At 40.4% G+C, this 25263-nt stretch overlaps 1 protein-coding gene across 2 annotated transcripts; it reads left to right on the forward strand.

Moving 5' to 3' along the window:
• Nucleotides 1-1273: 1273 nt before the first annotated feature.
• On the forward strand, nt 1274-24207 carry LOC134072173 (histone-lysine N-methyltransferase SETDB1-B-like). Of its 2 annotated transcripts, none has more exons than XR_009937135.1 (21): nt 1274-1385; nt 2403-2591; nt 6665-6849; nt 7685-7731; nt 7833-8862; nt 13571-13738; nt 14440-14556; nt 14966-15164; nt 15311-15384; nt 15939-16129; nt 16985-17078; nt 17819-18125; nt 18770-18989; nt 19244-19599; nt 19860-19976; nt 20578-20747; nt 21157-21357; nt 21464-21670; nt 22941-23161; nt 23571-23654; nt 23999-24039. XR_009937135.1 is itself a non-coding variant. In XM_062528705.1 (21 exons), the coding sequence occupies exons 2-21, from the start codon at nt 2419-2421 to the stop codon at nt 24114-24116; spliced, it is 4284 nt and encodes a 1427-aa protein (XP_062384689.1). In that variant the 5' UTR covers nt 1274-1385; nt 2403-2418; the 3' UTR covers nt 24117-24207. The 2 variants fall into 2 exon arrangements, 1 of the variants encoding a protein (XP_062384689.1); XM_062528705.1 differs by having other exon boundaries at nt 23566-23654; nt 23999-24207.
• Nucleotides 24208-25263: the final 1056 nt, after the last annotated feature.

The following is a 25263-nucleotide window of genomic DNA, read 5'->3' on the forward strand; positions in this document are numbered from 1 at the left end:
AAGGCAGCATATTGGTGTGCAGTTGCACGTAGTTTTATAGCCTATTTAGGGTAAGCCTTTTTGTAGGGTAAGACTTTGTTATCAAAATTGGCAGCATATCGGAGAACTTAGATTTATGACTTTGCAATAGGCCTACAATCAAGTGATAAAATTTATCTGCTTAGACAACGCAAAAGGCTATCTAAAAACACCAAATGCATGTCAAGGGAGAAATTAAAATCAAGAAAGAGATAAATGTACACTGATAAAAAATATTGTGCCTGATCTACTTTAAAAAGATAAGGCAACTTTTTGCATTGTTGTGTTGTTTGATTATTATGTAGGCCTAGATAAAGCAAGGCTGGTCTTTGTATAGGATCCTTAATTTCTTGCCTGTAGGAAATGAGTTGCGGAAGTAAAGTCAATATTAATTTATCAACTTAAGTCCAGGGTTCATAAACATTTCCACCAGAGAATCCCACCAATGACTTTTCCATGGCTTTTTCACAAATTTCCATGACCTTAGGCCTATATCTTGTTGCCTAGGGGTTTCTCAATAAGAATAGGGAGGGAGGGTTCTCGGGGATATCCCTTGGGGAATTCCAGTAACACTCCATAATAAGGGTCCTTAATAAATAGCAAACTAGTAATCAACTAACCCTTTGTTAATATTTGTTAATTGTTACTAAAATATCTATTTGCCACAAGTTAATGTTTTTTCATCATTAAAATGAGTAAGCTATGGGTCTCTCACACTGGAAATGAAGGTTCACAAAGGTCCTCAATTAAAAAAAAAAAAAAAAAAAAAAAAAAAAAAAAACAGGCAAAGCTGAAATATATTAATACAAATATTATATTATGTATTCGAAGAGTAGGCTACAAAGGTGATGCTCAGGTTCAGACAAATAGATGACTCATTCATTAATTAATGATGAAAAAACATTCACTTTTGGCAAACACATATTTTAGTAACAATTAACAAATATTAACAAAGGGTTAGTTAATGACTAGTTTGCTATTTATCAAGGAGCCAAAATCCTTTAATCCACTCTAAATCGTCATAAAATGTCCATTTCATTACCCTTTTGGACCATAGACTTGTATGGCAAAAATCAAACTGGAACATATTGGAAAATATCACTCCTCTGCAAGGATAACGTGGGGTGTGTTTCCATAGGTGTAAACCCGAAAAAAAAGAGAGATAGAAGGAATGCAAATAGACAGTAAAAGAGAGGCTCTGGAGAGGATTAGTGAAATAAAGGTACGCATGCGCTATGACCACTTCCCGTGACCTGGGAAGGGATTGGGCATGACCATAGCGCGCATATTTTCTGACAAAGTTACTGCAAGTTGATACTGGAAATGGCAGTAGAAGCTACACGTTATCATTAAACCTTATTTGGGGGGTAAGACATACTGAACTTCTAGCCTTTTGCCAAGTGTTGCCTATGTTTATGATAACGTTATCTTCCAAGTAGCGTTCACTGAACGTTTCAGGCTAGTGTTAACCAAAGATCATAGAGCGCGTTGGTGCGTCCCATGTGAATTCGTGCATGTTCAAAGTTATTTCGGATTGTTTCATGTAGACTCATTAAATGTCATTGTAGAATTTTCAGAAAGCGTTTATCCGAATACCGTTCGTGATTTTGTTATTCAATTCATTGATGTCTCGTGTAGCCTAACAGCTGCTTTCCTGCTCAGTAATTGGTAGGCTACTGTTAATAACAGTAATCAACTCCAACAGGTTTACTTTCCTCACCCATTTAATGCTCAAAAATAATCAGGGCATGATTACCTGTCCGTGACTCTACAAGTTGTTATGAAGTCATGTTTATTAGGACTGGGCGATTTGGGGAAATATTTTATTGCCATATTTCGGAAAGATTTTGGGATTAATTTTTTGAAAGTCAAGCATCAGTCAAGCTTCAGTTCAACATGGCAAATTTCGTACATTTGGTGGACCTTCTACCCACTCCTGCCATAGACTTCTGCATGATTGGTAGTGGAACTTCCTGTTAAACGGCAGTTGTTATAGATGTGAGTTGACCAGACTGTGTTTGTGGAGCTGACAGTTTATAGTCAGGGTTCACCCAGCCTAGACAGTTTAGGCAATGTAATATAAAGCTTCTCCGCGTTGCTCTGACGGATGATTGTATGATATCTAGGGTTGCAAAGAGGGGGAACATGTCAACAATATCCCGAATCTTTCCATGGGAAATTCAGATGCGTAATTTTGGAAATATTCTAAGTTGGAAAGTCTCATTGAATTAAAGGAAATTACTTGAATGAAAGGGAATTTTGGGGAGGGCTGCAACTAACGATTATTTTAACCATTAGGATAAAGGTGCGAGCTGCACAATGCCTTTGTAGTTAGTTCAAGTGGCAGTTTCGGTTAAAATTCATTCTTTTTTTTTTTTACACAGAAATATCCTCTTTAGAATGGCAGAACATGAAGGATACGTGGATGAGCTTCAGCGGTGGGTCGAAACCGCGGTGCTGGAGAACAGCAACATAAAACAGCAGCAAGACCACAATGCACAGACAGCCAAATGGATCACTGAAAGGGAGAAGGCACTCAACCGTTCCCGCTTCCTTCATGATAGTGTGCATGGGTGAGTAGTCTCTGTTGCATCCTCAACCCATCCAGTCTATCCTTTGCCACTCAATCTATTGTTACCAAAAGATTCTACAAGGCCTTAGCTTTCAACAGAGGTCAAGCACTTGATTATAAGTCAAAGCATGTGAAAACAGGGCCATTGTTAGTACCAGCGTGCAATTTTGAGCAAAAACTCAAAATGGGGGGCAAAGTGTAACAGGTTCAATGTCTTCATATGAGATGTGAGCTCAATTCCTGTTTGGTGCTTCGCCACCAATTTCAATGGGCTGTTACGGGTGAACGCAATGAAAACACAATGGGACACTTTTTGTCAAGCTTGGTCTGAAGATCATATGTGTGTCAGATTGGTGTCCATCAGACAAAATTTGTGACCTATGAAAATGACATCTCACTTTTGATAAAATCCAATATGGTGGAAAATCCATCATGGCAGAAAGTGATGCCATAGGGTGCATTGAACTCAGTTAATTGTGTGAACTGTAGGTAATTCTATATTTCTATATAATTACTTATTCATTTAGACTGGCAAACTCAAGAAAACTTAGGATTCAGGTTTTATTCTTACAAGCAGAGAGGGTAACATTAGCTTTAGCCTAGTCTGAGGAGGCCATGGGCCTTTGGATTGACCCATAGACCCATGGCCTGCAGCATGTCTTCCTTCTACAAAAGTCAATCTCACATTTTCATTCTCATTCTCACCAACACTGCAAATTCATCACATGTATAAAGATTTGAACAAAGGGGACAGGGTGCCAAAAACAAGGCAAGGTCATTGGTTCACTTACAGTGAGGAGCACATGTATTTGATACCCTGCTAAAACAGGAATATAAAATCATCATTTGACAATTGATCTTAATGCCTTAACTCAAAAAATTAGTACAAATCAAACCGCCAAGGACACCAATTTTCTTTGTGATTGAAGAATGTATCGTAAATAGATAAATGTTTTCCTTAAATGCTAGGGGAAGGAAGTATTTGACCCCCTATGTAACCCTATGGGAATTTAACACATAGGGTTAACATAGGGGCAGGCAGATTTTTATTTTTAAAGGCCAGCTATTTCATGGATCTAGGATATTATGCATCCCGATAAATTTCCCTTGGCCTTTGAAATTAAAATAGCCCCACATCATCACATACCCTTCACCATAGCTAGAGATTGGCATGGTGCTTTTTCCAGTAGGCCTATTAGCCTGTTTGATTTGCATTGAGCTCAATGAGCATCAAACAGGCTAATAGGCCTACTGGAAAAAGCACCATGCCAATCTCTAGCTATGGTGAAAGGTATGTAATGATGTGGGGCTATCTTAATTCCAACGGCCAAGGGAACTTTATCAGGATGCATAATATCCTGAATCCATAAAATAGCTGGCCTTAAAAAATAAAAATCTGCCCGCCCCTATGTTAACCCTATGTGTTGAATTCCCATAGGGTTACATTGGGGGTCAAATACTTACTTCCCCCTAGCATTTAGGAAGAACATTTATTTATTTACGAAACATTCTTCCATCACAAAGAAAATTGGCGTACTTAGCGGTTTTATTTTTACTCAATTTTTGAATTAAGACATTAAGATCAATTGTCAAATGACGATTTTATATTCCTCTTTTTAGGCAACTTTAGCATGGTATCAAATACATTTTCTCCTCACTGTAGATGGCTTCAGTCACACCCACTCACACCTAGTCACACCTAGTCACACCTCCTCACTCTGATTAGATTTACATGTGGAGGGATATCATATATGTCACTATCATCACTTTACAGCAGGGGTCGGCAACCTTTGGGACCTCCAGTGCCAACTTCAAAATGTCTAGTCAATGAGTGTGCCACTATCAACAATAATGGTTAAAAAAACCACACAAACAACGGGAATATACTTCTACAAATTTGGAATTTTATTTTACATTGAAAATGTGCTAATAAAATAAAATGTTAATTATTATAGCCATGCATAACAAACGAAACAGCCACAACATTTTATAGGCAACAGCAGGCCTATTTAACTGAACAGTGTGGGCTTAGGCTAAAATGAATCATAGGCTATATGTCTCAATTAAAAAGTACTGTCCCTGTCCTTGCTTTTTTATCTGGGGTTTGTAGTTTGTCACTTTGTCAGTCTGAGATTTTTTTTTTTTTTTGCTGATGCTGGTGGCGCGTGCCAGTGATTATGCCTTGGCGTGCCAGCAGTGGCACCCGTGCCATAGGTTGCCTACCCCTGCTTTACAGAATATTCCAAACATTCTTACACTAGAATCATTACAATCCTTACCCCAAGACTATCATAATGATACCAGACATGAATACATTTACATTTCATGACATATAGATATATTACATCAAGGTAGAATCCTTTGTCTTAGGGCAAGTTGGTCTCACATTCCAAAGGAATGTTGGCAATTAGCATTTCACAGGGGGGAAGGGAAAGTGTTTCCTTCTAACACAACAAGTATCCTTGCTTGCACAGATTGTGATTCAAGGCTGCTTGCAATGGTATAGAACTCCAAAATAATACTCATAAATTATTACCATCAGAACACAGATCCAACTTTGACCTACAGCGTTCAAGGTGCCAACATGAAACTTGGTGAAATTAATCATGGGACTCAGTCACTGTCTCCAATCAGTGTGCCAATTTCACACATTTTTACCAGACTGTTCTATGGGCTGCCATAGACTCCCATGGTGGATGTTGGGTTTTTGTTAACTTTGATGGCTGCTGCCTTTTATGATATTTTGATGTGTTTTACCCAAGGGTTAGTTTAGTTTATTGTATTGTTTTAATGTATTATTTTTAAGGTTTATTGTGTTACAAATAAAATATATTATCGTAGATTATTATTCACTCGGCTAGAATTTTTATTCGAATGAATTCTTAATGACAAATAATCGATTGTCGATTATTCATTACCAACCCTAGTCCCCTTTTAAAACTGTCTGTAGACTGAGGCCCTCAGGGTGTCTGGGAGGGGAACAGAAGGAACAGAAGGCCCCAGAAGGCCCCATTGTCCTTAATTTGTCTCTGGGGGCTGTGGAGACAGCCGGTTTGAGTCAGTGTAACGGAGAATTGTGAGGGTGAGTAGCTGAGATTAGTGGGGTGAGTAGCTCTTTGAAGTAAGGGGGAGCATTACTGTGGATGTGCTGGTAAATGAGAAGGGAGACCTTGTAGTCTATTCTGCTGGTGACAGAAAGCCAGCGCAGTGAAGGATAAGGGTGATGTGTTCTAGTAATTTACTGTGCAGTTGTGCAGCAAAAAAAGGAACCAAGTAACCTACATATGCCCCCATAAACAAAATTATAGGTCTTGTGGAAGTAAGATATTTTTTTTTTACACTTGCAAGAGCGGTGCAAGCTGTTCAGTAGATAGTGAGAGATCGTATGCTCAAGCAATGGTCACTGTGCATGCAGGGTTTGACGTCACCAGAGTGCTATAGGAGAAGGGCTATCACCACTGACACTGCACACCATTGAAGAAGCATGCAAGATGTAATTAAGAAGACCAGCTAAGGATCAGTGTCGAGGAACTTTTTTTTCAGGTCTGAGCTGTAGAGCCATGTCTTATGAACCTTCTTTTGTGCACTGGTGCACACAGTCATGGTGAAACAGGAAGTGTTTATAAGGTGTAGATGTTATGACCACAGTCCAGATTGTGTAGAATGGCTAGTATTGCCTGTAAAGCGGTCAGGTGGACAGCAGACAAATGATATGATGGAAGGGGCTGAGAGGGACAGGCTCATGCTGAAAAGTAAATTTCTCTGTTCCCACAGAGATGGTTTGAAACTGTGGATTATGTGAGTAGACTGTAGATTTTATACGCAGCAATTTGGGGAGGAAAGTCAGACAAGCAAACAACTGGAACTGTGTAAAACGATAAGCCTACTCATAAAAAAGTTTGAGAGTCATTTTGCGGGAGTTTCCTGGAAAATATGGAAGAAACCTGGGGAAAATGTGAGTGCTGGCTGCTAGGCTATATGGGAAATGGTGTCTCCCGTATCAGTTCCCAATTGTTTTAATAACAATTTATAACAAAGAATAATACAGCAACTCATTTGTTTTCTTATTTACAGGTCAGTATTGGAGTGTGAGGCGGTGTGGAAGGGCTTCTACAGAAAGCTGGATCTTGAGTACCGAGACACAGATTCTGAGAATGACGATTCAGACCATAAGCAACTGGCCGATGTCATACAGTTAGCGGAGGCTGTTGTGGATAATGGTGATGAGAATCATGACGATGAAAACTTCATGGATTGTGGTAAAATATTTTATTTGTTTCACAGTCACTTGTAATGTTTTTTGTTGAGTTCAAAGGTTTATCTGCACCTTGCAAATTCAACGGATTTTAAAATAGCAGGCAATGTGCAGTCTGGTGTGTCCTGCATGCAACTGAATAGATTGGAAAAGCAATGCCATCTTACCCACTAATTCAACCAGGTGTAGTGCTGTGTGATAGAAAAGGCAAGGCATGGCAGTTTTATTTGTAACGCGCATTTCTTACACCAGGCAGTTCAATGTGCTTTACAGAAAATTGAGAGAACGCAACTGAAGAAAACACAGACGATGAGGAGGAGGCATAAATAATTATCAACAAATAATAAAAGACTTTCAATAAAAACATACAAAAGTGCATAACATTTAGCTTAGTCTTAAGTTTGGACTCATAAATGGAGATTGTGGGTGCTTTTATTTAAAAAATCTCTTCTGGTAGCTGGTTCCAAAGTCTAGCTGCATAGACACTAGAGACTGATCTGGTTGGAGCATACTGTTTGAACAGGTCAGATATGTAGGTTGGGCCAATGCCATTTCGTGCTTTAAAAACAAGATGTAATGCTTTAAAAATCAATTCTGTAACTAACAGGAAGCCAATGTAGGGACCAAAGGATTGGGGATCTTTTCGTTTTGGTTAACACCCTAGAAGCTGCGTTTAATCGCTGTAAACAGTTCTAGAGAGAGAAAAAGAAGAGGAGCTGGTGCCCTCACTCTTTCCAGCTGGGAAAAGGTGTTTTTGCTTGTCAATGAATTGAAAGCACTTCTTGTAACTTGTAAGTATTTACAAAAGTCGCTCATCAATGGTACCTCTTTGCTTTCAGATGAACCTGACACAAGTCCAGCTGTTGTGAAAATGGAGCAGAGCCTGGTAAGAAAAAAATCATCTGCATACATTTAGCCAAGCTCACATTTATAGCCAAGTTCTGTTTTCATCGGCTAACAAACCACTGTCTCCATCCGTAACTGTAGCTGGAAAATGGTGCAGAGGCAATGGAGGAGTCCTGCTGGTCAGCTAAGAAAGAGCCACAGCTTGGCAAACAGTCTGTGAACAGTGCCAACCTTATTACCCCAACACACATGTTGAAGGAGAGCACACCACGAGTGCCAAGTCCACAAGCCCCTCCCTCGGCTCAAAGCACCCCTATGCCCACAGCAGTCCATGAGAGTCCCACCTCACCTCTGCCAGTGTCCACCCCTGGCAGCCCGTCTGCCAAGGCCAAAAAGGAGGTGAATGCCAGCCTCATCAAATCAAAGTTGAAAAACTATGTCCGGTCCGTGTCGGATGGTCCTCAAAAGCCCAAGTCCAAAGCTTCCAGTCATGGTCCCAGTAAGACCGGTAAAGATTCGACACCCAGCGACAACCACAAAACGCCGACATCCAGTCCTGCCCCTGAGACAGAGAACTCTACGCCTGAGACATCTAGCAAGAAAAAAAATACAGCCAGGAAACAGACGTCCATGAGAAGCTTCTTCACGCAAGCAATCGCCAAGCCTAGCGTCACAAAACCCAACAAGACTACTTCTGAAAAGGTGGAATCTGGAATGTCCAGTGAAAAGCACAGACCAGGTGCCACCAAAAAGCAGGCGCTTGCCTCAACGCCTGCAAAAGTTTCAAATTCCAAATCCGATCCGAAAAATCTCTCGGACGCTAAAGCGCCCGCAACCGTTAGCGCCACTTCCAGATCCCAGTCAGCCTCGTCTGTCTCAACAAATTCCAAAGTGAACACTCCGAGTAACACTACACCTCCCATTGAAACCCGGATTTCCAACGTCAACAGAACACACACATCCTCCCCCAACACCACTGCAGCTGGAAAACCACTCCGCTCGACCAGGGAAGCTGCCAACACGAGCAACACAGCGTCCAAATCTCTGATGTCCAGCTCTCAGTCCTCTACATCCGCAAGCCAACAACAGAACTCTGCAAATTCAACTGTACAGGCCAACCAGAAAAAATCAACCTACACACCAAGATCTGTTAGAGATGTTTGGGGAAGCGGTAAGGCCTCTCGTCTCTTCTCTGAAGAATTCTGTGCCCTTTGTCCCAGGAGCCACCTGTTTGTACTATTCTGACACATTTTCTGTCAGATATGAGTCAGCAAGTTATAGAATGTCTTTTGTCCACATAAAAGTAGGCAGCATGTGAACTGATATGGCAGCCTACATAAGTCATTAGATAGATTGCATTTTATGTCCTGCTTATGTGGCACTTTTGTTCATATTGAATATGCGTGTAATTACAGTGCATGAAAATGCACTGTACTGTTCTTCCTAGACTTCTTATTACAGTGCATGAAAATGCACTGTACTGTTCTTCCTAGGCTTCTTCTTCTTATTACAGTGCATGAAAATGCACTGTACTGTTCTTCCTAGGCTTCAACTTCAACTTCAACTTTTTATTATTCTTCTTCTAACGCACGCAATTCAGCTTGAACCGTTTAACGTAGAAACTTCATTCAAACTGTGTTACGTAGGTCTTACTTACGCGATGTGTGCTTTGTATTTTTCAACTTTGTAACTTTTATACTTTTTAAACTATTAGTTAAAAACTATTACAATTTCCCCCATAGACTTAACATTGCTCATTATGACATCACGGCAGCAATTAGAATCTTACGCCAGGTGGCCGGCCACCTGGGCACCAACTGTCAGTTTCTCTGGCTTTAAGCATACAGTCTCTTAGAAGACTATATATCCTGTTAACTGTTTCCTCTGTCCACAACTGTTTCAAAATAAAAGTCCTCACTGCAATAATACACTATTAAATCATTTAACCATTTAAACTACTCAACTATTGAACTGTTCAACCATTCCAACTGTCAGTTATCATCCACTATGCTTCAAGTCAACTACATGAAACCTCCATGTACCTAGCAACCAACATAGCAACCATTAAAATTAAGTGTTTATGACCGTTTCCATAGCAACCAACATGATTATACTGCAGTAACTTCTTGTTTCCTGATAGTGGCCACCATGGATACCCTAGCAACAAATGTTTCAAAATAAAAGTCCTCACTAGCAAGTTAGCTAGTTAGCATGGTTAGCATAGTTAGCATAGTTAGCATTTTTTAGCATAACTGCAAAAAATCATCAACTAAGTTATCTAATCAACCTGGTTAGCATTGTTAGCACATTTAGCATTGTTAGCATAGTTAGCATTTTTAACATTACTGCTAGAAATCATCAGTTAAGTTAGCTAATCAACATTTTAACATGAATAGAAATCATTAGTTAAGTTAGAACTGGAATGTTTCATCTTTAAACTGTCTACCTTCACACTATCAACTCTCTGTAAACAATGCAACCACCATGTTTACCCTAGCTACACATTAGTAACCATATCTACATTATCTATCTATTTTTGCATTTTCATGCACTGGTAATTCCTTGGAATTGCATTTCTAGTTATTCTTCTTCTAACGCACGCAAATCAGCTAGAACCGTTTAACGTAGAAACTTCATTCAAACTGCGTTACGTAGGTCTTACTTAGGACATGTGTGCTATGACTTTTCAACTTTGTAACTTTTATACTTTTTAAACTATTAGTTAAAAACTATTACAATTTCCCCCATAGACTTAACATTGCTCATTATGACATCACGGCAGCAATTAGAATCTTACTCCAGCTGGTCAGCCACCTGGGCACCAACTGTCAGTTTCTCTCAGGCAATCTCTCTGAAGACTACATATTCTGTTCCCCTGTATCCTCTGTGCACAACAGTATCAAAATAAGTCCTCCTAATTCCATCCAACTTTATATCCATTCATCTTCTTCAAACCATTCACTCATCCACCCATTCTAAACAGTCTGCCTATCAACATCAATTAGACGTTCTACATTCAACTTTTAAACAATCTACTCTGTCTCAGGCTGGCTCTCTTAAGACTAGCCAGTTAAATTGATTACACCTGTGTCTGTATCCACTACTCTCAGTAGAGAGCTGTGTCTCTCCATTCTACAAGAATATAAGGCACATTCCATCCAACATTCTATCCATTCATCTTCTTCAGACCATTCACTCATCCACCCATTAAACTGTCTATCAACATCTATTAAACAATCTGTCTATCAACATCCATTAAACTATCTGTCTATCAACATTAATTAGACTATCTACATTCAACTTTTTAATTATTTACTCTGTCTCAGGCTTTAAGAGTACACTCTGGTTCTCTTAAGACTAGCCAGTTAAATTGATTACACCTGTGTCAACTACTCTCAGAGAGCTGTATCAGTGTCTCTCTTAACAAGAATATAAGGCACATTCCATCCAACCTTCTATCCATTCATCTTCTTCAGACCATTCACTCATCCACCATTAAACTGTCAATCAATATCTATTAAACAATCTGCCTATCAACATCCATTAAACATTCTGTCTATCAACATTAATTAGACTATCTACATACAACTTTTAAAGTATTTACTGTGGGTCCCTCTCAAGCAGCGTTTATATGTCCTCCCTCGCTCCTCGATCCTCAATGATCTACATAAAGAAAGATAGAAGAAGGGCTAGACTATCCCATTGTTGCCGCTCCATCATTCTTTATGTAGATCAGTGAGGAGCGAGAGAGGACGCGTAAACGCTATATGAGAGGCACCTTCTGTCTCAGGCTTTAAGCATACAATCTCATTAAGACTACAGATCCTGTTAACTGTTTCCTCTGTCCACAACTGTTTCAAAATAAAAGTCCTCACTGCAATATACACTATTAAATCATTTGACCATTGAAACTACTCAACTATTTAACTGTTCAACCATTCCAACTGTCAGTTATCATCCACTATGCCTCCAGTCAACTACATGAAACCTCCATGTACCTAGCAACCAACATAGCAACCATTAAAATTAAGCGTTTATGACCGTTTCCATAGCAACCAACATGATTATACTGCAGTAACTTCTTGTTTCCTGATAGTGGCCACCATGGATACCCTAGCAACAAATGTTTCAAAATAAAAGTCCTCACTAGCAAGTTATCTAGTTAGCATGGTTAGCTTTGTTAGCATAGCTAGCATTTTTAGCATAACTGCAAAAAATCATCAACTAAGTTAGCTAATCAACCTGGTTAGCATTGTTAGCAAATCTAGCATTGTTAGCATAGTTAGCATTTTTAGCATTACTGCTAGAAATCATCGGTTAAGTTAGCTAATCAACCTGGTTAGCATTGTTAGTAAAGTTAGCATTGCTAACATAATTAGCATTTTTAGCACAACTGCTAGAAATCATTAGCTAAGTTAGCTAATCAACATTTTAACATGAATATAAATCATTAGTTAAGTTAGAACAGGAATGTTTCAGCTTTAAACTGTCTACCTTCACACTATCAACTCTCTGTAAACGATGCAACCACCATGTTTACCCTAGCTACACCTTAGTAACCATATCTACATTATCTATCTTTTTTTGCATTTTCATGCACTGGTAATTCCTTGGAATTGCATTTCTAGTTATTATTATTCCGCTTACCACTTTTTCTGACCGCAATTTCTCTTCAACCGTTTAACTTAGAAACTTCATTCAAACTTTGTAACGTAGGTATTCTAATGGATCGGGTTGCTATGACTTTTCAACTTTGTAACATTTATACTTTTTGAACTATTAAATAAAAACTATTCAAAATTTCCCCATAGACTTAACATTGGCCTCTATGACATCACAATCGGGTCGTTGAGCAATTAGAATCTTATGCCAGGTGGCCAGCCCCACCTGCAGCAGCCCTCTCTCTCTCAGGCTTTAAGCATACAATCTCTCTGTGAAGACTACATATCCTGTTAACTGTTTCCTCTTTCCACAACTGTTTCAAAATAAAAGTCCTCACTGCAATAATACACTATTAAATCATTTAACCACTGAAACTACTCAACTATTTAACGGTTCAACCATTCCAACTGTCAGTTATCATCAACTATGCCTCCAGTCAACTAAATGAAACCTCCATGTACCTAGCAACCAACATAGCAACCATTAAAACTAAGCGTTTTTGACAGTTTCCATAGCAACCAACATGATTATACTACAGTAACTTCTTTATTCCTGATAGTGGGCACCATGGATACCCTAGCAACTACTGTTTCAAAATAAAAGTCCTCACTAGCAAGTTAGCATTGTTAGCATAGTTAGCATTTTTAGCATAACTGCTAAAAATGATTAGCTAAGTTAGCAAATCAACCTGGTTAGCATTGTTAACATAGTTAGCATAGTTAGCATTTTTAGCACAACTGCTAAAATGATTAGCTAAGTTAGCTAATCAACATGGTTAGCATTGTTAACATAGTTAGCAATGTTAGCATAGTTAGCATTTTTAACATTACTGCTAGAAATCATCAGCTAAGTTAACTTATCAACCTGGTTAGCATTGTTAGCATAGTCAACATTTTAGAATACCTGTTAGAAATCATTAGTTAAGTTAGAACAGGAATGTTTAAGCTTTAAAATGTCTACCTTAACACCATCAACTCTCTTTAAACTATGCAACCACCATGTTTACCCTAGCTACACCTTAGTAGCCATATCTACGTTTTTTTGCATTTTCATGCACTGGTAATTCCTTGGAATTGCATTTCTAGTTATGATATTGCAGCTTCACAATAACCTGGGACAAACAGGCTAGTATTAAGGTTTAATATTTCACACTTTAAGTTGAAAATGCAGCCTAAATAAAGTATATCTTTAAAAAAATAATGCATTATCTTTTATAGACTGTGATGATTCTTCGGAGGATGAAGCCACCAAGACAAGAAAGGTGTCTAAATCTCAGAAGTCCAGCTCCCAGTCTGCTGCACCTGCCAACCAACAGAAGCAGCCGCCGCAGAACTCCACTCAACATGGAAACCCAACAAAATCGGCCCACCTGTCATGGACAAGACGTAAGGCCTCCTGTTGCCAGTCTGTAGAATTCTGTGCCCTCTATCCCTGTATAGCGTTTTGCTGTTATGTTAGCATATATCAGTGGCGTAACATGATTACAATAAAATGATTTATCCCAGTTATTTCTGGGACGGTATATTATCCAACAAAAATGGTTGTTATGATATGACACACATATTAATCTGATAAAACCATATCGGCCTACGCCCAATGAAGCTGTAAACTGTGTTTTAGTGGCCATCCAGTGTGCGTGTGTGTGAGAGAGAGTGAGAGACTGTGTGTGTTTTTGTTTCTTTTTGCATGTCCCTTTAGGGGCTCCATACTTTTACTTTCTTACTCACTTTTATGTATTTTTTTTATTTTTGCTTATTTTATGTATTTTTCTTGTTGTTGCCATACACTTGCTAGTTATTGCCTTTTAAACTACTTGTTTCTCAACTCTCTCTATCTCTCAGACCAATGTTGCATACCTTCTGTGTTAATTACGGTTCAGGCAAAAGATTCCCGATGAGACGAGACAAGCCGCAACGTTCTAAAACCTTGCAACTGCGATTAAAAATGTTGAATGCTCTGCGACGGCTTGCAACTACACCGCTGCAACTCGGTCTCATTGCGTCGGGAATCTTTGGTGTGATTTGGGCTTTAGAGAACAAGGTGAAATACTCATTATTCATCCATTCTGTCTCTCTGTTGTGCTCAGCCACGAAGATCGTGCCACCGCAGCCAGTGAAGGAGCTCAAGGTGGACATGAAAGTGATGGGCAGGCAGAGGACCAAGACCTGGAAGGAGGCCACTCTCGCAGAGATCAGGCCCATAGGTAGGAGCACCTGCCTGCCACAAATAAGACACACACACACTGGACACCGTTTATGTTTTATCTTTTATTTATTTAAGAAAGGGACAATGTTTATTTATCGACATGGCCTTATAGAACATGTAAATGCACCAGATTTAGAGACAGACTAATTTCCATCTGCAGTCCCTGATCATGATCTTGATCATGTGTTGCACTTGGAAATCAAGTCTTTAGATGTAGGGTTTTCGCAGTGCTGTTCTGCATGATGCCCATCTGACTCGGCTCCTCTCAGCTGCCTGTGGTGTTATTTGTTGAAAATGGCATATTTTGTTTATAAAATGCCATATTGCTGTAATTAATGTTATGTAATTAAGTTTATAAACTGTTCTCCCTGAAGTAATTTAGCCCTCTCATCCACATCTTCTATTAGATGGTGGTTTCAAATATAAAGTACACTTTGAGCTGAAGAAGATGTTACTGTCGGGGCATCATGTGGCTTTTCATAACTCGCCGATGTTGGCCCAGCTGAAAATCGGCGCTCGGGTGGCAGCCCGGTTCCGTGAGGGGGACCAGTCCTGGTTCATGTCTGCGGTCATAACGGAGCTTCCCGACCGCAAGAATCGCATGAGGTAATGACATCAGACATGCACTTTCCAAGGAACCCCAAACTTAATTGAGATTGTGATTAGCTGTGAGTCATTTGATATCAAAGCCCAACCTTTTTTTGAGCAATTCTTCATAGAGTTCTTTTGTGTCTGTGTGTCACTTCTTACAGGTTCCTGGTGTTCTATGATGACGGGAATGTTAGTTACGTAACCCTCCCGGACATGCACCTCGTCTACAAACCATGTAAGCTGGTATAGTTTGAGGTTGCTTTCCTTGTTCACAAGCATCTCTCACGTTTGTAACCTTGTTGTATCAGCAGCCATGGCTGGACTTGAATGTGTGTACGTCTGTGTTTTCTTAATTGTGTCACATGCAATTTATGGCATTGCTCTCTGTGACTGGTTGTATTGCAATCTTTCTCTTCCATTCCTTAGCCATGTGTTAAAGAAATGGACATACATAAGACCTAAGTAGTCTATGTGATTGTCCCTGTAATGACTTAGGTTAACCGCTGTTGTGTAGAAAAGTGCTATATACCAGCTGTATTATGCGTTATGGTTCATACATGACAGTATTTAGTTATTTTCATTAAGTTATTGATTGAATTGGCATTATTGTTTATTATTGCTATTTTCCTTAATGTCGTAGTGGCAACTCTTCATATGTTTACTATTAAACGTAGCTATTGCATTGTTGTTATTTGTATGTCGCTTTGGACCAAAGCGGCTGCTAAATACCGTAACCGTAACCGTAACCGTGACCGTAACCATAAGAATAAATTGACATTGGCGTTGCAGTGGACAACGTGTGGGAGGACATCGAGGACCCAGAGGTGCGGCACATCGTGGAGGAGTTCTTGCAGCAGAGCCACGTCCCCACCATCCTGGTGCTGCGCGAGGGGGAGGAGCTGCAGGTGCGGCGCGACGGAGAGTGGCAGGACGCAACCATCACCGAGGTCGACTGTAGCCTGGTGAAAATCACCTTTAAGGTGTGTGTGTGTGTGTGTGTCTGTGTCTGTGTCTGTGTGTGTCTTTGCTGCTCATTGCATGTTCTTAGAGTGAACAGAGCAAGGCAGGAGGCAACCATCACCGAGGTCGACTGTAGCCTGGTGAAAATCACCTTTAAGGTGTGTCTGTGTGTCTCTGTGTGTCTTTGCTGCTCATTGCATGTTCTTAGAGTGAACAGAGTAAGGCAGGAGGCAACCATCACCGAGGTCGATTGTAGCCTGGTGAAAATCACCTTTAAGGTGTGTGTGTGTGTGTGTGTCCGTGTGTGTCTTTGCTGCTCATTGCCTGTTCTTAGGGTAAACAGAGTTCAAATCTCTGTGAATTGGATTCTAGAGAGGCCATGAATGAGATCAGTGTAGATTTGAAACAGTAATTACCTGTGTATTAGCCGCATTGTGTATAAGCCGCAGGACAGTGTTTTATGCCAGTTTAAAGAAACAAAACCATATTAATACCATATTAACTGTACCCGTGTATTAACCTCATAGCTGAATAAATTTAGCAAAATCAATGTATAAGCCGCGGCTAGTAGTTGGAAAATAACGGTATCTGAGAAGGCAAAGTGAAATATTGACTTTCTGGCTCAGCATCCAACTTTTCATAAGTGGGACTGTTTGTTTTTTTTTGTGAATGTATGTTCTTTTACTTTCTGTGAAGAGCATATAGGGAATGAGATGAAGGTTATATCAGTGCTGGCTCCTTCAGCTTCTTCTTTTCTTTGGGTCTTCTTGCCTGCACTTTTGCACCCTTTCATTTGTTGGAAAATAACTGTAAGGCTGGTTCCAAACCACATCCCTGTGATATGTAAGAAATGTACGTGTGTTTTTCCATTATAGGGAGATCAACACAGCGAGTGGCTCTACAAAGGCTCTGAGCGCTTGATTTATGTGTATAGAATTAGGAAACGAAGTCAAGAGGAAAAACAGAAAGGTGAGCAATGCTGTCAACAATGCTCACAGCCCTCACCTTCTCTCTTTACCTGCCCCTCAGCACAAGGGATGGGCCGTATTGTTTAGCTATGTACAGGTAGAATCCCTCCCCATGATAAGAATTTATTGTATTGCAATATTAATCATCTAGATGACGACATGTTTTTATGTGTCTACAAGAGAGAAGCATGACTGAATGAGGAGTGTGAACTGTACATTAGGTAGTAGAGTTCATTGCTGATAATGGTCAGGATCAGTTTTCATTTTGTTGTGTTTGCTGCAGACACTGCAAACAACTATGGTGAATAGTACTATTTTAAAAATTGTAATTGATATAATTGTTGCAAAAAATAAGATATTGTGATCTAGTTTTAAGTCTATATTATCTCCTATCTCTATTCTGAGCTTTGTCCAAGAGCTGACACCTGTTTGTCTTGTTCAGTGTGAAAATATAGGGTATTGTGTATGTATACTCTAAGTGTCATGCACAAGATTAGAACAACATGCAGCAAACACGTCAATATCAGCTCCTGATGTGTGTGTTATCCTATCCCAGAGGTCATGCAGCTCAAATAATGTCACACAACTGTCACTTAAAATCATGCAACACCTCATATGGAGCTATACTTACTTGATTTTGTTTTATCCAGTGTTCATGTGGTAACCAATTCTTTGTTTACAACTTAATTAGGTCAGATTTCAGTCTTTTTCTCTTATGCAGTCCTCTCTTTGATCTTTCAGAAGGGACGAAATCTTCTGGAAGACCTCCTGTTTCTAAACCTCAGTCAGCCGCTGTGGTCTCAACTACTACTACCACTACCACTTCTCAGCAGAACAGCGCACCAGCCACGAGCACAGTCGCGGTGAAGAGGACGACAGCCACTGTCCACGATGTGCCATTAAATAAAAGGCAACTAAAAGTGGTGTTGACAAAAATGTCACCATCAGACATCGCCTCACGTAACCGAGGATCCAGGCCCACTCCAGAGGCCTCGCCTTCTCCTCCAGCCACCGCTGCTAATGCTGCTGCTGCTGCACTTCCTCCTCTGTAAGAGCCTAGCCATCGTCTCTTGTTGCGTCTCTTCATGGTGTTCAGAGTCTTCCACCACAATATGCAAACAGTGGTGGAAGGGCATCATGAAAGTTAAATTTCACTATAATCTCTGAGCTATGCCATACGTCCCATCATAACCCATTGATTCGACTCGTCTTCTTGCCGTCCAGCTAGGCTATTTTGCTGTGGCGCAAACTTTTATGACATCATTGGCAAGGGGTGAATAGTGTCCAGTGTCTTGAGTTGACTGGCTTTGTAGTGTAATTAATTACATTAGTGTTCCCTAAAATGACCAAAAGTGATGCATACTGTAGTTTTACACACAGCTGACACTCTTTATTGGTGATCGTAGAGAACACTTTCTACAGTGTGATCAATTTGTTTTTGCAATTCATATGTGTAGACTCCACCAGACTAGACCTGACCAGAACTTATCTGACCATTTTGAAATGCAAACTCCACTCCACATTGTATTTTTCAATAATGTTTCTGTATTAGTGTTTTTCCTGGGAGTTAATCAAGAATGATGCTTATCTATCAGGGTGTACAGTAACTATGCTTCCATTGGGGAAGGTTCTGCAGAAATGGCTGCCCGCTCTTTGTAATTCCTATTTCCTTTGTGCTCGTGGCTCTGACAGCCGGGGAGTTAAACGGCCTCTACCCTCTGCTGAAGTGGACTCCCCCGTCGTTGTCCCCCCGTCTCGTCGTCCGACGTTCAATCCCCACCGCTGCTGTCCAGCGTGTTTGGACCCCCTCCGCCCGTCACAACCAAATCTTCATATTGGACGCAACCCCCTTGAGATCCCTCGTCTTCACAGCTTCTTTAGGATCACAGGGCGCCGTCGTATCGACGGTAAGGTAAGTGCAGTAATTCGAACCATAGCAGAACCCTTGGAAATTAGTATGACATTCTTTAGAGATTATTTTTGTATTATTATTATGTTGTGCCAACATTTTGTTGTACTATACAAATAATGCTTGAATACTGAAATAGCACTGGAACTGGAACAAATTGTGATTTTTCATGCAGTTATGTCCTACAGTTATGTCCTACTAACACGTATGAGCATATCTGTCATGTTGCTTAGAAAAAAATCCTTTATGTGATGCAGGTGTCGTTCCATGTGTTTTACCGCTCGCCTTGTGGGCGGAGCCTCAGCACCATGAAACAGGTGCAGGACTACCTGTTCCAGACGCGCTGCGACTTCCTCATGCTGGACATGTTCTCTCTGGACCCCTTCGTGTTGGTCAAGCGCGCCCCGTCGAGGCAGCCGCAGGTGTTCTTCTCTCTCCCGGACATCTCCGAGGGAAGCGAGACTGTGCCCATCCCCTGCGTCAATCTGCTGGATTCCACCAGGCCGGAACTTATCGAGTACATTGCCAAAAGGACACCAGGCAAGGGGGTGAACATAAACACCCAGACGGACTTCCTGGTGGGCTGCGACTGCACTGATGGCTGCTTGGATAGGTGTGTTGGTGTTTGTTTTCAGACACAGATCTTGGCTTAAAACATCAGAACAGAATCAGAATTATTTTTGCTGCACACACAGAATTTGGTTCCAACAAATGGTGTAAATCCAGTAGTACAGACAATATATAGACAAAATACAACATGAATAATATACAATGCAATATAGGCAGTATACAGACAGTGTGCATATTATGCGTGTGTTTATTGTACCTAGTTGGCCCACTACATTAGCTGTCTGTTCTGTGTGCATTATGCAGTTCGAAGTGCTCGTGTCACCAGCTCACAGTTGAGGCCACAGCGCTGTGTCGCGGAGGACCTATGGATGGAAGTGCTGGCTATGCTCACAAGCGGCTACTTGCACCTCTGGTTACAGGGTAAGTGAAGTGTACGATTCCCATCCTCTGCTTTCCCATGGCTGCGTCTCCAGATGTTATGCTTATGCTAATTAATTAACCAGAGAATCATCCATGACTAACTTGCTGTTAAAAAATAGTCTGTTGCTACTGTATGAGTTGTCATTGTCATGAGTTGTGACGGGCATATGAAGAGTTATTTTCCAAAACACTATGTCCAATCGTCAAGTAATTTCAGTGGAACTGTATTGGTTTATGTTTAGTTGATTTATCTTTACTCAAAACAAAACAACTGCATTTTTATTGATATTACCTGAAATACACAATTAAATTACATGACTTTTTAATGTTGTCAAAAATGGATTTATAGGCCCCGGCAGTGGCGCAACTGGCTGGGGCACCTGCACCGTACGCTGGCGACCCGGGTTCGATTCCCGCCCCGTGGTCCTTTCCAGATCCCACCCCGACTCTCTCTCCCACTCACTTCCTGTCATTCTCTCTACTGTCCTGTCCAAATAAAGGCATAAAAAGCCCAAAAATAAATCTTTAAAAAAAAAAAAAAAATGGATTTATAGCGTTTTGGAAAAGATATGTTCATATGTGTTTCTCTCTGGCTGTTCAGGGTGTATGAGTGTAACCCGCTGTGCCGCTGTGACCCGCGGATGTGCTGCAACCGGGTGGTACAACACGGCCCCCAGCTCCGGCTGGAGCTGTTTAAGACCCAGCACAAAGGTTGGGGCATCCGGTGCCTGGACGACGTGGGCAAAGGCACGTTCGTTTGTACATTTGCAGGTAAGGGCAGCGAGAAGATTAAGGTACTCTCCTCATTTAGACGCTACCACACTGTTTTGTTGACAATAGGTGCCTCTCATGCAGCGTTTATACAGTACGTCCTCCCTCGCTCCTCGGGCCTCGATCCTCACTGATCTACATAAAGAATGATGGGGCGGCCACAAGGGATAGTCTATCCCTTCTTCTATCTTTCTTTATGTAGATCAGTGAGGATCAAGGCCCGAGGAGCGAGGGAGGACGTATAAACGTTGCATGAGAGGCACCCAATAGCTCACCAGTGTGATTTTCTGCACCCTTACAAATTCCACAATCCAACCTCTAAGCACCATGCAGGCACTATCTAGTGCTGGGCATGGCGGCACAGTCCTCCCAATACACATGACCTGCTTTCTGCTTCTGTCTTGTCCAGGTAAAATAGTGACTGATGAACTGGCTAACGCTGAGGGTAAGGTGTCTGGTGATGAGTACTTTGCTAACCTGGACTACATCGAGGGAGTGGAGAAAATGAAAGAGGGCTACGAGAGCGACGCTTTCTGTTCAGATGGCGAGGATGCCAGCAAAGAAAATGCCAAGAAACCCCAGTCTGATGCAGCAAGTAACAGCACTGCAGGTAGTAAACTAATTTATGTTATATGCCCATGCAATACAAAATCTAGGAAGCTGTTTTTCTTCTCTTATTAATTTGGCTGCTCTGGTGTTTGGCTTTGTGTCCTCAGTTATGCCGTCAGTTATGGACAGTGATAGTGATGATTGTGACAATGATGACGATGAAGACTATGATGAGGGTGATGATGATGACAACGATGACTCTTCAAGTGAGGCCCATACCTGTTCTGATGACAGTTTTGTGGGTGATGACCTAGAAGATGACATAACCATGCGGAGAAACTATATAACCCGTCGAAATGCCAAGATACTGAAGGGTGAGGAACAGTATTCTGAAATTAATTATTGCTTTGTTTTTAAATCCATTTGGAAAAGGTAAAAAAAAAAGGGGAAAAAACAGGTTTACATCTTAAAATAGCTTTAAGTTAGATGTGAAGTATAGAGTACTGTATGATACAGACTAGATAAAGCCATTGCTGTATTGTCTAGTAAGTGATTGGCCCAGGTGCTGTCAGTTCCTGTGACTTTAGATAAAACTCGCCTTTGCCTTTCACTGCTACCTTCAAAAGTGCTAAATTTCCTTTAAGTGTTTCTTGTTGAAACACAGTGCAACTGGAAAGTTTTCCACATTTTGTTATGTTTTAGAATTTCCTTAAAATAGATTTTATCATCCTCATCAGTCTACACACAATACTCCAATACTGCACAAAATAGCAGGTGTTTGGAGTATTTTGTTTTCTTTTAATTTATACTAAATAAAACACTGAAATATCCATTTGCATAAGTATTCAAACACTTTATGACGCTAGGCCTTGAGGTGCATCTTACTTCTATCAATGGTCTTTGAGATTCTTCTAGAACTTGACTGGAGTCCACCTGTGCTTAAAGGAACACTTCACCGTTTTTTCATTTTGAACTATGTTATTCCCTTAACTAAGACGAGTTGATACATACCTCTCACGTTTCAATGCGTGCACTCACTGGCTTTGGTGCGCGGCACTACTTTGATAGCACTTGGCTAGCCCAGTTCAGTCTTTAGGATCCAAACAGAGATGAAGTTAGAAGCGACCAAACACCTCCATGTTTTCCCTATTAAAATACAGTTACACTAGTAGTCACACGACCAAGTATGGTGAGACAAAATAAAACGTGGTGTATTTCTAAGCAGGTAAGAGGGATAACTATATTGTGTGGCGGAATAACTATTGGGAGCACTTAGACTCGGCGTAATATCCTCACTCCAAAGTGACACTGAAAGTTCAAGAGTGAGGATATTACTGCTACGTTGAAAGCGCCCAAGAGCACTGCAGCCTCCATCTTTCTCAAACGAGAAAGATTTGGAACAATTAACAGTCTTCCTAGATCTGGCTGCTCAGCCAAACTGAGTATTCTGGAACGAAGGGCCATGGTCAGACAGGTAACCAAGGACCCAGTGGTATGAGAAACAAAATCTGAAAAGTCTGAAACATAACAAAAAGTGGACAATACAAAGGGTCCGAAAACATTCTGGTTGCATTGTACTGTATGACTAGGGTACTTCTCCTATTTCTCGTCTATGACACTTCTTTGCTTCTTCTTCGGTGTCAGTCTCTGTAGACATCAAGAGCCCCACACGGTCCCATGGTTCACGATCTGGTTTTGCCGTCAAGTCCACCCATCGGAAGGTGAAGCCTGGTGTTGAAACAGCCAACCCAAGTCCCAAGAAGGATTTGCCCTCTCAAAATGCTACCCGGAGGCTCTTTGATGGGGAGGAGAACTGTTACATAATTGATGCACTCCAGCAGGGCAACCTTGGGCGCTACCTCAATGTAAGTAATAACATCCTCTCCTGGCCAGGTGAAGTTCTCATTCTCGCCATTTCAAGACCCTTGGGCAAGATGGGAAACAAGATTCCAAGATTTAGGGCTTTTGATGTTTATATGCAGGGTTACTCTGGCACATTTTTCACATAGATCTCAGTTTCTCAAGGTCACCAAGTACTGTTGTTATGAGAAATAAAAACTAATCGGTGCTACCTAGTGCGAGAAACAGAGATTTATGAGAGGACTTCTCCTTTAATTAAATCTGAGTTGCTGATGAGATGCTTGATACTATTATAAACATCTGTACTTGAGGTTTATCATGAGTTTTAATCAATTTTATTTGTGTAAACTTGTTTTTTTTTTTTCCTGTTTTCATTGGTTGAATTTTTACCTAAAAACGTATCTTTCAGCATAGCTGTGATCCTAACCTGTTCGTCCAGAATGTGTTTGTGGACACACATGACCTCCGCTTCCCTTGGGTTGCTTTCTTCACCAAAAAGTGAGAATCTTGAGTATTCATTCATTTTTACTCCATAAATGGAAGAGTTGTGATGTGGCCTAGATATTACCAGAAATCTCACCAGAAATTGGACATATAATGTATTGCATCACACATTTTACTGCACTGTTTTACATTTCAAGGATTCATTGCAATGTATCACTCTTAAATATGCCTTGCAAACCTTCAGAATAGTTTAACACAATGGCATCCATAGATGAGTGTTGTGTGAAGTCAAATTTCTTTTCTTTTTTTTAAGAGCTAATACTTTTCACGACTTTTTAAAAATACTTTTTCCCTTTTTGAATTGTTCTTTACTTTTGTCCTCTCTTGCTCTCATTCAGGCGTGTCAGAGCTGGAACAGAGCTAACATGGGACTATAATTATGAGGTGGGGAGCGTGGAGGGGAAGGTCCTGCTGTGTAACTGTGGCTCCGAACGATGTACAGGACGCCTGCTGTAGAATGTTTTCTGTTAATGTGTTTTTATAAGTAATCCCTTGTTGTATGACTTTTCTATTTATGTTTTTTAAAATAAAATGAAAACTATCTTAAGGGTCTGTGTGTGCTTACATGTGGTTAGAGATAGAAAAAAAGATAGAGTTTGTGTTTTTGTTTTTGCTTTTTTTGTTCATTAAAAATCTTAAAAAAATTGACTGAGCTGAAAAAGCAAATGCAAGTAGCAAATAATAAACATAAGTGATGTACCATCACACATCACATATGAATGGAATGCACAAACAATAACCACAGAAACGGAGAGACGACGGAGTTATCAGCAAATTCTGGATGTAATTGTCACGCAGTCAAGAAAGTGCAGTCTAAGATGATACTCAAGGCAACTTTTTGATCAATGTTGCTTGGCAGTTGGCCCGTTTATGGCCATAACAGGGAATAACATAATCTGAATAATTGATATGGCGCTTTTACATGCACTTCAGTGATGCAATAATCATAATAAAAGCCTGGTTTACATGATTCTGTCCATTAGTTGGATATCGTTCAGTATACACTGAAGAAATGTTATTGGGGGAAAATCTAGGTGTGTTAATCTGATTTCTCATAAACCGATAATGGCCATTATCCAATAAAGCATATTGCATTACCGTGTTTACCTGACCACTTAAATAATCTGATAACTTCAGAAATCAGATAATGATCGAAATAGTAGGGTCTGATTAACTTCAGAGAATGTTAGAATGCTCAGATAGGATTGAAGCAGAGCCACATGGGTTGAAGGTAAAAAAGGAACCTGAGAATCTATTTTAATTATCAGTAGGCACATGTACATGTATGTGGCCATCCGATCACAGGCCTTGTGCTACCTCAAAAAACAATATTATTATTTTGCTGAATAATCTACTGTATATTTACTTGACCCATAGAGATTGAATGGGCTACCTCATAAGCAGCCTTTTGGACCCAAGACCTGGACAAATTATTTAATCCACCTCAACAGGTCCATGCAGCTCTTCCATTGTGGACAGATTTATGATATGCTTTTAGGGTCACAGAATATGCTCTTCATGTCCCACATAAGACCTGATATTTTTGTAATTTTCTGGAGGTAGCCTGTTGTGTAACAGTAAGATGGGAGGTCCCAGGTTAAGG

This window comes from Sardina pilchardus, chromosome 24, assembly GCF_963854185.1.
Source record: "Sardina pilchardus chromosome 24, fSarPil1.1, whole genome shotgun sequence".
NCBI lineage: Eukaryota > Metazoa > Chordata > Actinopteri > Clupeiformes > Clupeidae > Sardina > Sardina pilchardus.

What these genes read in the sequence shown, in the direction of transcription:
- LOC134072173 (XM_062528705.1), top strand. Translation starts at nt 2,419, where the DNA reads ATGGCAGAACATGAAGGATACGTGGATGAGCTTCAGCGGTGGGTCGAA. An exon ending in GCACCTCGTCTACAAACCAT is followed by an intron (nt 15,385 to 15,938) that starts GTAAGCTGGTAT and finishes TTGGCGTTGCAG; the next exon opens with TGGACAACGTGTGGGAGGAC. An exon ending in TCAAGAGGAAAAACAGAAAG is followed by an intron (nt 17,079 to 17,818) that starts GTGAGCAATGCT and finishes TTGATCTTTCAG; the next exon opens with AAGGGACGAAATCTTCTGGA.